This window comes from Oncorhynchus keta, chromosome 5 (assembly GCF_023373465.1).
Source record: "Oncorhynchus keta strain PuntledgeMale-10-30-2019 chromosome 5, Oket_V2, whole genome shotgun sequence".
Taxonomy (NCBI): Eukaryota; Metazoa; Chordata; class Actinopteri; order Salmoniformes; family Salmonidae; genus Oncorhynchus; species Oncorhynchus keta.
Genome location: NC_068425.1, coordinates 7,660,037 through 7,672,426, shown reverse-complemented (window position 1 = coordinate 7,672,426; position 12,390 = coordinate 7,660,037). Strand labels below are relative to the sequence as shown.

Below are 12,390 nucleotides of genomic sequence, written 5' to 3'. Positions count from 1 at the left end.
TTTGGGCTATAAGGGGCTATACACGCAAATACAATGTCATTTGTAATTATTTGGGTGCTGAAATTAGTAATTTGTATAAAAACTTAATTTTATGTGACGTTTAATCGGCTATAAACCCATAGGTCTAGCAGCCGGTTCAGTGGGATAATAAATCATCTATAGGCCTGTTCGATTATCGGTCCGAATGCCCTACGAGAGGCATGTCTTTTGCAAGATAAATTAGGGGGGAATCTTCAAGTCTATTTTGTTTTGCTCTACATCAAGGGTTAAAGTTGCCTGTGATGCCATATGCTGTTGGTGGTGAGGAGGGGGAGGTTAGAGAGAGAGAGAGAGAGAGAGAGGGGGGGAGAACGAGCAAAGGCATCAGTTCGCTACGCTCGCAAGGGAATCAGAAGCGAAAACAGAACGTGGACACAATGGATTCTATAATAAACGGATTGTAAACTTGAACGAAACACTGTGAGCAAGGTACGGTAACCAAACCTAGTAAAGATGTAATGACATTACATGTTTTTGCTTTTATCTTGCTCTTGTAGAGAAAATAACTGCTATTCCAACTGCAGAAGATGCAGGAAGCGATGTACAGGCATCATGCAAGCGAGGTGTTCGAGGCCCTTAATTTCCGCAGGGTCCTAATGTTTTTGACAACACGGCGTTTTGACGGACCGACATAGGGTATTGCCGGGGATGTTTAATGAAAGTGTATTCCACAATAAATGTCCTGTATATACATAGTTTGTTGAGCAGTGCTAGCGTTTATAGCGAACAGACTAAACTATAGCGCTCCGTAATCCTAACTGACTGTCTGCCTGGTAGTCTATTAGTCACAACAAAAACCTATCATAACATGACATGTGTTTATTTTAGATGCTCCGTTGCACATCAGACACACGTTGCTACATTTTACAGACTACCTATTTGGAACGTGTCGTTTCCTGATACAATGTATCGTACGATTGTTGGACTGTAGCTGAGAAAATGTCTATTTTGTGTCAAAAATTGCGGAATGGTCTATACGCTGAGAAGATGAGTCACTGACAAAATACCGTGCTCCATGACTAAAGAATTTAGGGTAGATTGTGTTCGTGTTTTGTAGAGGATGTCGTTTGTGCTGTCAATGCATAGGCTGTTGCAATAGCTTATTCCATTCATTGAAATAGCACTGATCAAATGCGGATATATGGATTCTCTGTCCGATTTCAATTAGGCCCAATGTTGGATAGATTCTCATCAAAGGCATTAGGTATATGATATTTAAATCCAACTGACATCATACATGACATGTAGACTACATCCGTTTGCATACAATAGGCCTATGTGTAGTGGTAGCAGGATACTGTGCTTTCTTTGTAAATACAATTAGAACGTCCATGGGATAAGGGGTCGCCATGGTAATATACGATAACAGGAAACTGGACCAATACAGTGCTGCTGATTTGAAGAATAAAGGCATTGTGCCAGGTATTTGCATAATTATGGTCCAGCCTGGTATGTTGTACGTGATTTTAAACAACATTTAGGCATATTTAGTCTATTACATGGTCTGTGCGGCAGGGTAGACTAGTGGTTAGAGCGTTGAACTAATAACCGATAGTTTGCAAGATTGAATCCCCGAGCTGACAAGGTAAAAATCTGTCGTTCTGCCCCTGAACAAGGCAGTTAACCCACTGTTCCTAGACCATTATTGAAAATAAGAATTTGTTCTTAACTGACTTGCCTAGTTAAATAAATACAAATATATACAAAAGTATCTGGACATCCTTTCAAATGAGTGGATTTGGCTATTTCAGCGACACCTGTTGGTGAAATGTGTATAAAATTGAGCAAACAACCATTGGCAGATAAATGGCCTTTACTGAAGAGCTCAGTGACTTTCAACATGGCAGTGTGATAGGATGCCACCTTTACAACAAGTCAGTTGGTCAAATTTCTGCCCTGCTAGAGCTGTCCCCGGTCAACTGTAGGTCCTGTTATTGTGAAGTGTCTAGGAGCAACATTGGCTCAGCTGTAAAGTGGTAGGCCACACAAGCCCACAGAACAGGACTGCAGAGTGCAAAAGCGTGTAAAAATCGCCTGTCCTTTGTTGCAACACTCACTACCGAGTTTCAAACTGCCTCTGGAAGCAATGCAAACAATCTTAACGCTACAACACACAATTTACATTCTAAACAATTCTGTGTTTCCAACTTTATGGCAACAGTTTGGGGAAGGCCCTTTCCAATTGCAGCATGACAATGCCCCTGTGCACAAAGTGAGGTCCGTAGAGAAACGGTTTGTCAGGATCGCTGTGTTAAAACTTGACTGGCCTGAACAGAGCCCTGACCTCAACTCCATATAACACATTTGGGATGAATTGGAACGCCGACTGTGAGACAAGCCTAATCGCCCAACGTCAGTGCCCGACCTCACTAATGCTCTTGTGGCTGAATGGAAGCAAGTGCCCACAGCAAAGTTCCAACATCTTGTGGAAAGCCTTCCCAGAAGAGTGTTTTATCAGCAAACAACGAGCAGGTGTCTAAATACTGTTGGTTATATACTGTATTTGAGTGATCGTAAAGACATTGGATTTGTAGTCCTCTCTCAAACAGACTCATGGCTCTGATTACATGAATGAGGATTATTGTTATACAGTTAGCTTTAAGACCCTTTGGTGTCTTTCTACTTTGCAGCAGCTTTTGCTGTCGGTGGTGAGACCAGAAATCTTGAGGCAGCTGAGAGAAATCCTAGCGATCAAAATGATATAATGACTAAGGGATACAGCACAATCAATCCGTCACAAGTTGAACTTCTGCCAGGCCTACTCCAATTTGCTATCTGTGTGTTATTGTTGTAAACCCTAGACTAGTCCTATCATATTTATCTCATATCATTCACTGCAGTTCTCCTTTCTAAGTGGAGGTGAATAGGTAGGTTACAGCCTGGGGCGCTGCAAATCTCCTATTTACATCAGCACAAACTTCCCTCACACCCACGTGTGTAGCTTTCTATTTTCTCTCTCTTGGATTTCTCTAACTTGCACCTTTTCAAGCTTCTATCCATCCTTCCCTTCCTTTCTTGTGTGCAAGATCTCTATCTATCTTCCTTTCATTTTCACTAACCCACTCTCTCTTCCCCACTATCGCTCATTGCGGTTATTGCATTTGTGTCTGTCTACCTTATGTGGCAGGCAGACTCCCTCAGGTGAAATTGAGTGGTTTTGTTTGTTTTTCTCATCCAGGGGGAAGACAGATGAGCTATGCTGTTACTTCCAAGTCTCAGTGGCTCAGTTTGATTAACCATGATGAAGACTGAACCCCCATCGTCGGGCAGTGCCAGCTCCACCCTCCGGAGCCCGTCCCCCCACAGGAACGCCTATGAGGCGGGCATCCAGGCTCTGAAGCAGGCCCACGACGCCCTGAATAATGCCGCCAATGGGGACGATGCTGCCAAGGATGGAAAGCCACCACGGCCTACCGGCAGGGGCCGCCGCCAGTACGGCTCCAATGTCCACCGCATCAAGAACATGTTCATGCAGATGCAGTCGCCTGGCGATGAGGATGACCCGTCAAAGGCCAATGACCAGGCGGTGCGGCTGTCCCTGCCCAGGGCCAGCAGCCTCAATGAGGACGTGAACCACAGCGCCCTGCTCAAGCTGGGCGCCACTGTCTCCGAGCGTGTCAACCGCTTCGACCCTAAGGGCGGCGAAGTCGGCGGGTCCCGAGGGGCCTCAGCAGGGTACTCCAAGCTGCAGGAGACGAGGAAGATCTTCGAGCAGCGCCAGCTGCAGGAGAAGCAGTCGGCCACCAACCGCATCCTGCTCAAGAAGGAGCGTCCGGTTTCATCCGCGGTCCAGGACAGTCGGCTGGATGTGGTAGTGCGCTTCAATGGCAGCACTGAGTCTCTGGACTGCCTGGATATGGTAGGGGGAGCCGGTGAGGCGGTGTCCCCCACCGTTAGCCAGCTAAGCGCTGTCTTCGAGAAGGGTGACCTGAGGAACAACCTGAACCGGCCCTCCTCCACGTCCCCATTGCCCTCCCGAGAAGAAAGCCCCACTCCGGCGAAAACAGCGGAATGCCTCAACTCCAAAATCATCGCCAGGAAGGTGCAAGTCTTGCCCCCAGGAAGTCAGGAGGATGGGAGCAGCCAACCCTTGGACCAGGAGGGTTCCCCCAGAAGCCCCAGGAAGAGAGCAGCTCCCCAAAACGACAACGGCTCCTCAGGAAGTCCACAAACAGGGGACAGGACCTCTTCTGCTTCTACCGAAGCCAAACCTGAGAGGGAGAGAGGGAAGGAAGCCAGGGGCTCAAGTACCGGAGGCGAGCCTGGCAGGGAACCAATACCCAGGGACCAAGAGGACTCCTCTACACCCGAGGCAGGAAGCCGGCTGGTGCAGGCCGAGATCCACGCCTCACTGGAAAATGGAGAGGCCTCTGGGGGCCCCAGTGACATGGTAGGGCGGCAGGAGGGAGAGAGGGGCCACAGGGAGGAGCCAGGGGAGGGGCCCCAATGTGAGGGACAGGAAGAGGATGGCCTGGAGGAGGAGTCTCGTAAGGATGATTACTCGGAGGGCGATCTGGTGGACATCAGCGCATACAGCGGCATCGGAGAGGACTCCGGCGGCAGCCAGCTGGATGAGGATGAGGAGGAGGAAGATGAGCCCTACGAGCCAGAGTCGAGCTGCTCTGAGATCCCGGGACTGCCTGCTGAGGAGGAAGCACCGCCGGAGAACAGGAAGATCTGCTTTAGCACTGGACCGATAAAGGTGAGTCTCTGGTTCAGGTGGGCAGAAATGAGGAAAAGTTTGTCAGGAGATAAGGGAAGAGACTGTTCTGAAGTGGAGATCAGAAGCTATCTAGTGGTAGACTATTATTTTTACCCTTAGGCATAGTACTTAGTTTTATTATTTGTTTTACAGTAGTATTCAGAAGATAAAGCTCTATGACTCATTTGTGTAGAAGTTATAATAGTAGTTTGTTGACGCTGCCACACAGTTTACATTGGCCCACGCCTCTACATGTTTTACACATTTGAATGACTTTGCATTTCCTGTATTGGTGAAAACATCTTGTGAAAGCCTGTGCAAAGATCAGCATCCACAGACTTCCTTCCACCTTCAAATCAAATGTTATTAGTCACATGCTTTGCAAACAACAGGTGTGTACTGACAGTGAAATGCTTACTTAGGGGCCCTTTCCAACAATGCAGAGAGAAAGAAAATAGAGAAATAATCTAAAAGTAAAACATGTAATAATAGATACACAATGATCAACCATAAATTGGCTATATACAAGGGGTACCAGTACCGAGTGGATGTGCAGGGGTACGAGGTAATTGAGGTAGATATGTACATATAACTAGGAATAAAGGGACAGATAATAAACAGTAGCAGCAGTGTATGTGATGAGTCTAAATAGTTAATGCAGATAGTCTGGGTAACTATTTGGTTAACTATTTAATCAACCTTTTAAGAGGTGATCAAGTTACATTTGAAACTCTCTACTAGTGTTTGCCAGGTAAGTATCTTATAACTGTAGGTTTACCTATCTAAGATGTGCCAAATACATTCTCTCCAGCTCAGGGCTCCAGCTATGCATTTGGTTTGCAAACTTTCTAGATAGGTTGCGAGATCACGCTTCTCGGTTACAGCAGAGACAATCAATCCCCTGGATCAAGATCCCTGCTGTCTAGTATTTGTTTTGTGCGTGCAACCTTTTTGAGATAATTGTACAACTTCATGACCTGTGGTGTCTTTGTCCTTGCAATTAGTTTGAGGTTCTCATGCGCTTGTTAGCATTTAGCTAGTGTTCGCTATGTGAATTTGGCAGGTTTTTTAATATTTTTTTTATTTATTTTTTATCATTCAATTGTGTGCACTGCCGGTATAACCATATACCCCGGTATGGTACAGAAACGGTATGAAAATCTGGATACTTCCCAACTCTTCTACGGAGTGCTTCAGAGATAGAAGCTAATAGCTAGGTTTTGACTTCTGGATATCAGGCCCACTTATTAGTTTAGCTGTTTCAACACAGCAGCTTCAGCGTGTGTTTACTGCAGAACACATTTAGCACTACTGTGTGAGCTGCTCTATGTATGACTAAGTGACTGACAACGTGTGAAATCTCTTTTTGGCGTGGTCAGCATTCATTCGTTTGCTTGACACTGAGGACCTACTCAGTAGTCCTGACATCAAGATAGACTTGTTCCACCTGCCTTGACGCCAGTCATATTAATCGTTTCAGCTTGCACCAGCAATAATTATTGTGGTGAAATCCAATGTAGAAATCCCCCTTCAACAACTTAGTTCCTCTAAGATCTGTATGCTGTATCAAGGGACCTCAAAAAAGCTGGGGCGAAGAGTTAAATTCCTAATGCTGTCTCCTGCTCCAATGATATATATTTTGCAGCCAGGTATAGGTTAGGTGTTCTCAGGGGCTTCAGCCTGAACCACAAGCACATAGTTTACATCAAATGTGAAATGATGTAGGTAGGTAGATATTAGCTCTACGCTTCTGTATATTGTCATTATGAAATGTCAGATGAATATGCCAGTGGCCTCTCTCTCCTGTCCCTTGGTGACTTGCCATTAACTGCCACCAGCAAGGATTTCATCTCCCCACCATGCACAGCATGCTAACCAACCGGACAGCCACCCTTTCACTGTAACTATGTGAGATGGATTTTCAGTAGCAATTGTTGCCTATACAATATATCCTCACCTCTTCTCAGTCAGTGAGTGTCTGAGATTTCATGATTGTGATGGGGCCCAATAGATTTTCTGCATAGCCTTGTAATCCTCGTAAAGCATTGACTGCTTCGCAGTGGGCCACCCTTAAGCGCAGCCCCTTGTGACACGTGTAGTGGCATGCCAGGACTTTGCTGTCACAGCAAACAATGTCCCTTTATTCCTCAGTGGCGGAGGATAGAAGCTCGCATTTAGGCTAGTCCATTATGGTGTAGAGTGGAAGGTTTGAAGCTGTTAAATCTACTAGACCTATCTCTGCATAGCCATTGCTGTTGCACTGGCTTGATCTGACCTTTTCAAGACCTGGAGATGACAGTTCACTGTCTTATTTGACCTTTCTGACCTATCGACACCTGTTATAATCTCATGGCTTTAACTCAACCAAGGGTGTGGCTTAACCATGATACATTCACTGCACCTGGGAGTTCATTCTGCGGTCAGCTTCCATTGTTGATCCACTGTGCTGTATATGAGTGTCTTGTTTTGTCTGCAGTTGTGCCTGATACTTACGCATATTCCCGTACTGTGACTGACTGACTCCCTCTCTTAGCCAAGGTGATGGCACTCGGTGAAGAGAATGAATGTCAGTTAGGCATTCAGCAGGACATGGGGATGACTTGGTGAATCACCCGTGTTGTCCTCTTTGCAGAGATGAGGACAGAACAGGCAGGTACATTGTCCACTCGGTCAGCTCCAGAGTGCCTGGGTCACAGGAGGGCTGCATCCCAAATTGCACCATATTCCCTAGATAGTGCACGGACCTGGTCAAAAGAAGTGCATTGTAGCAAATTAAATTCAGACATTGGCCTCATTACGGAACAAATCTCATCATTGATACATTTAATCGCCATTTGACTTCAGTAGGGTATCTCTTTGAAATAACTTATTCCAAGCCTATTCACAATGGTGTTGGGCTGGATGCTGATTGGAGAAACTTGCAGAGTGATCAGAGAAATTATATTCAAAGCTTTTCTTTTAGGTTATTTACTGAAAATGAAGTCCTGGATGCTTTGCTAGCGTTGGACTGCAAGAAATCCACATGGGCCGACCAATTGGATCCTGGTCTGCTTAAGTGTGCAGCACCCATCATTGTTGGTTCAAACCCACATTTTTATATTTAAAATTGTTATCAGGAAATATTCTAAAAGTATGTAAATCAGCTCTTGTGCTGCCACTCCATAAGGATGGGCATAGTAGTGATTTGAATCATTATTGCCCCATTTCAAGGTTTCCTGGTCTCGCTAAGATTCTTGAATCCTTGGTAAATGTACAGCTTTGCTCTTTTTTTTTTTTCATCTGAGAAATGTATTTACGAATGTATACCAATCAAGGTTTAGGCCTGAGCACAGCCCTATTACAGCAAGCATTTGAGTTGTTAATGATCTTGTCAATGCTTTAGACATTTACATGAAATGAGACGCTTTGTTTGTGGACCTGTCAAAAGACGTTGATACTGTTGATCAGGCTATTTCATTGAATAAGTTGTCCTCGATTAGGCCTGAGCTCTGACACCTGTTCCTGGTTTGACGTTTATCTTAGTGACAGAACTCAGGCTATCGTGATTTGATGGGGTTTAGTCTGAATTTCTTGAAGTACATGAAGGTGTATAAAATGGTAACTTCATCTATATGCGGATGATACTACTCTGTGTGCTATTGACCAGACTGTTCATCTGGCATTTTCAGTCAGATGTTGTAGCTATGCAAGGAATCCCTTGCTGATTTTAAAACCTGTGCTTAATACGGGCAAAACGAAATACATGTTGTTTTTAAACTCTCGTAAAAAATGTTTCAGATTAAATACATGTTCACTCATTAGATGGTTCTCCAATCGAACATGTTCCCGCTTTTGGATTAATAATGGATTTGACGTTTAAAACAATTAAAACGTATAGATGCTAAGACTTAAAGTTTTATTTTTTCGACAGAATCCGATTGCGCCTTTCTCTAAGCAAAAGGAAGCTGAATATTCAGTCAACCTTTTTATCTGTTCATGATTATGGTGATAGTATTTATCAAAGTTCAGCTGCCACTACTCTTAAACCTTTGGATGCCATCTACCATAGTGGCCTTCATTATGTTACAGGCGGCGGTTTTGAGACTCGTCACCGCATCCTGTATCAAAAGGTTGGCTGGACTTCCCTAAAGACCTGTATATTACTCCCTTTTTGTTTACAAGACCCTAATTCATCAACTTCCTTCTTACCTAACTTTGCTGTTGACGTATAGAATACATCAAAATGACATTTCATCTTGATGTTCTGGTGCAATTCGGGCATTGTACGTTATTGATTGGGAACTTATTTGTTGAGGAATGTAACTGGTTTTCTGGGTGATATGTGATTTAATTTGTGCTTTGTGCTGTGTGTGTGTGTGTGTGTGTGTGTGTGTGTGTGTGTGTGTGTGTGTGTGTGTGTGTGTGTGTGTGTGTGTGTGTGTGTGTGTGTGTGTGTGTGTGTGTGTGTGTGTGTGTGTCACACACCACTGTTCAAAAGTTTGGGGTCACTTAGAAATGTCCTTGTTTTTGAAAGAAAAGCAAAACATTTTGTCCATTTAAAATAACATCAAATTGATCAGAAATACAGTGTGGACATTGTTAATATTTTAAATGACTATTGTAGCTGGAAACGGCTGATTTTTAATGGAATATCTGCATAGGTGTACAGAGGCCCATTATCAGCAACCATCACTCATGTGTTCCAATGGCACTTTGTGTTAGCTAATCCAAGTCTATCATTTTAAAAGGCTAAATGTTCATTAGAAAACCCTTTTGCAATTATGTTAGCACAGCTGAAAACTGTTGTACTGATTTTAAAGAAGCAATAAAAACTGGCCTTTTAGGCTAGTTGAGTATCTGGAGCATCACTATTTGACTTGTGTGTGTGTGTGTGTGTGTGTATAAAACAAACACACACACACACACAATAATATATATGTATATATCTATATAAAACCCGCACATATACGTAAATATATAAGTTATTGTGGAGGCCTGCTGTAATTCACCAGCTTTTCATAATTATAATAATAATAACAGTACAACAGGGAAAGGGATGTGCTGCAATTACTTCAAGTAAGGCCAAGATTATTTTAATCTGGTGGATGAATGCCTGGTGTAGGAGGACCTTTATGTCTAAAGAGAGAGAGGGAGCCCTGATAGGCCTCTAATTATATGTGTGGCATTGTGCAAACCATAGGGTAGTAAGTAGTATGTAGTGGAAGAGTCCATGTTTGTGCTATACAGTGTGAAGTTGTCGAGGTGAAGGTCATAAGGCATTTTGGGGGCTATTTGTAAGGATTATAGGTTATGACACTTGAGTCTTGAGTCTGCCTTCACGTTTTTTTTTACACTAACTTACACATTCCATGTCAGTGACCTGCTATTCTGAATCATATTTTGTTCAGGTCAGGTATTACAGGATTTGCTACCTTAAGTCCTCTGTGAAAAGGTACTTTTCTATCGTTATATGAAGACACATGGATACGATGTGACAGTTTAAGGACAGGAGCCTTGTGAAAAAGGGGTAGCTACTATCAGCTGGTGATCTGGCAGACCAAAGGCTTAGTGCTTTAGGGTTTCCAGAGAAGGACATGTCAAACCAGTTCAGCTCTGCTGTTGTGCTCCAATGACTGGAATGGGCTTTTCAGTCGTTGAAATCTCCAAGGGAAACTGTAGTGCTTCCTTTGTTACACTCAAAGCCATTAACCTGTTCAACCCTGCCTTTGCTTTTTCTTCTCAGTGATTGATTCATTAGATTTCTTCAGACTAATATGGCATTCATACCTCAATGACAGTGAAAGCACAGTGATATGACATGAAAACATAATATGTTCTCCATCTCTTTCTTCTAAGCAGGCATGCTGTCACTCTTATCAGACAAGTGTTTTACTTTCCATGGTGGAGAGCTGAGAATAAACACCGTCTCTCTACATTTAGTGCAAGCTAGACCCTGCACTTTTCTTTCTTTCTTTCTCTTTTTCTTTCTTTCTTTCTCTTTTTCTTTCATTCTTTCTTTCTTTTTTTCTTTCTTTTTTCTTTTTTTCTTTCTTTTTTCTTTTCTTTCTTTCTTTCTTTTCTTTCTTTTTTTTTTTTTCTTTTCTTTTTATTTTTTTTTTTTTCCTTTCTTTTTTCTTTCTTTTCTTTCTTTCTTTCTTTATCTTTTTCTTTCCTTTCTTTCTTTCTTTCTCTTTTTCTTTCTTTCTTTTTTTTCTTTCTTTCTTTCTCTTTTTCTTTCTTTCTCTTTTTCTTTCTTTCTTTCTCTTTTTCTTTCTTTCTTTTTCTTTCTTTCTTTGTCTTTTTTTCTTTCTTTCTTTATTTTTTTTTTCTTTCTTTCTTTCTCTTTTTCTTTCTTTCTTTCTTTCTTTTTCTTTCTTTCTTTCTTTTTTTCTTTCTTTATCTTTTTCTTTCTTTCTTTCTTTCTCTTTTTCTTTCTTTCTTTTCTTTTTCTTTCTTTCTCTTTTTCTTTCTTTTTCTTTCTTTATCTTTTTCTTTCTTTTTCTTTCTTTCTCTTTTTCTTTCTTTTTTTTTCTTTCTTTTCTTTCTTTTTCTTTCTTTCTTTCTTTCTCTTTTTCTTTCTTTCTTTCTTTTTCTTTCTTTCTTTCTTTTGCTTTCTTTTCTTTCTTTCTTTCTTTTCTTTTTCTTTCATTCTTTCTTTCTTTATCTTTTTCTTTCTTTCTTTCTCTTTTTTTTCTTTCTTTCTTTTTCTTTCTTTCTTTTTCTTTTTCTTTCTTTCTTTCTTTCTTTCTTTTTTTTCTTTTTCTTTCTTTTTCTTTCTTTTTTCTTTCTTTTTTTCTTTCTTTCTTTCTTTCTTTCTTTCTTTTCTTTTTCTTTCTTTCTTTTTCTTTCTTTCTTTCTTTCTTTCTTTCTTTCTTTCTTTCTTTCTTTCTTTCTTTGTGTCTCTGTCTCTCTGTCTCTGTCTCTCTGTCTGTCTGTGTCAGCTGACTGGTAGCACATTCCTTCAGTCCCTATGTCATACTACCCTGCTTCCCACTGCTGGCTTGCCTCTGAAGCTCAGCAGGGTTGGTCCTGGTCAGTCAGTGGATGAGAGACAGATGCTGCTGTTGGAGGGCCAGTAGGAGGCACTCTTTCCGTAGGGCCAAATAAATATTCCAATGCCCCAGGGCAGTTATTGGGGATATTGCCCTGTGAAGGGTGCCTTCTTTCGAAGGGGACGTTAAACGGTGTCTTGACACTCTGTGCTCACTAAAGATCATATGGCACTTATCCTAAGAGTAGGGGTGTTAACACCTGTGTCCTGGCTAAATTCCCAATCTGACCCTCATACCATCAGGGCCACCTAATCATCCCCAGCTTCAAATGGGCTCATTCACCCCCTATCCCCTGTAACTATTCCCCAGGTCTTTGCTGTAAATTAAAATGTGTTCTCAGTCAACTTACCTTGTAAAATAATTTGCTGACAGCTCTGTGAGATGGTCCCAACTGTGTGTTTATATGCCCACACATGTTCATTGTGTGTATGCCTACTCAAGTGTGATTGAGTATTTGTATGTGATGAGAGAGTTTGTATCTGTCCATCCTTGTGTGATTGTGAGAGTTTTTCATTTATTTATTTTATTTCACCTTTATTTAACCAGGTAGGCTAGTTGAGAACAAGTTCTCATTTACAACTGCGACCTGGCCAAGATAAAGCATAGCAGTGTGAAAAG

General features: G+C 42.2%; 1 protein-coding gene across 1 annotated transcript in view; it reads left to right on the top strand.

Annotated features, from left to right (window-relative positions):
* Positions 1-344: 344 nt before the first annotated feature.
* LOC118384417 (neurabin-2-like) overlaps positions 345-12,390 on the top strand; it is a 57,908-nt gene continuing 45,862 nt past the window's right edge. Inside the window, exons 1-2 of the mRNA XM_052518626.1 lie at positions 345-468; positions 3,218-4,741. Coding sequence (XP_052374586.1) covers positions 3,278-4,741 — 1,464 coding nt within the window. The 5' untranslated portion in view covers positions 345-468; positions 3,218-3,277. The remainder of the gene's footprint in view (positions 469-3,217; positions 4,742-12,390) is intronic.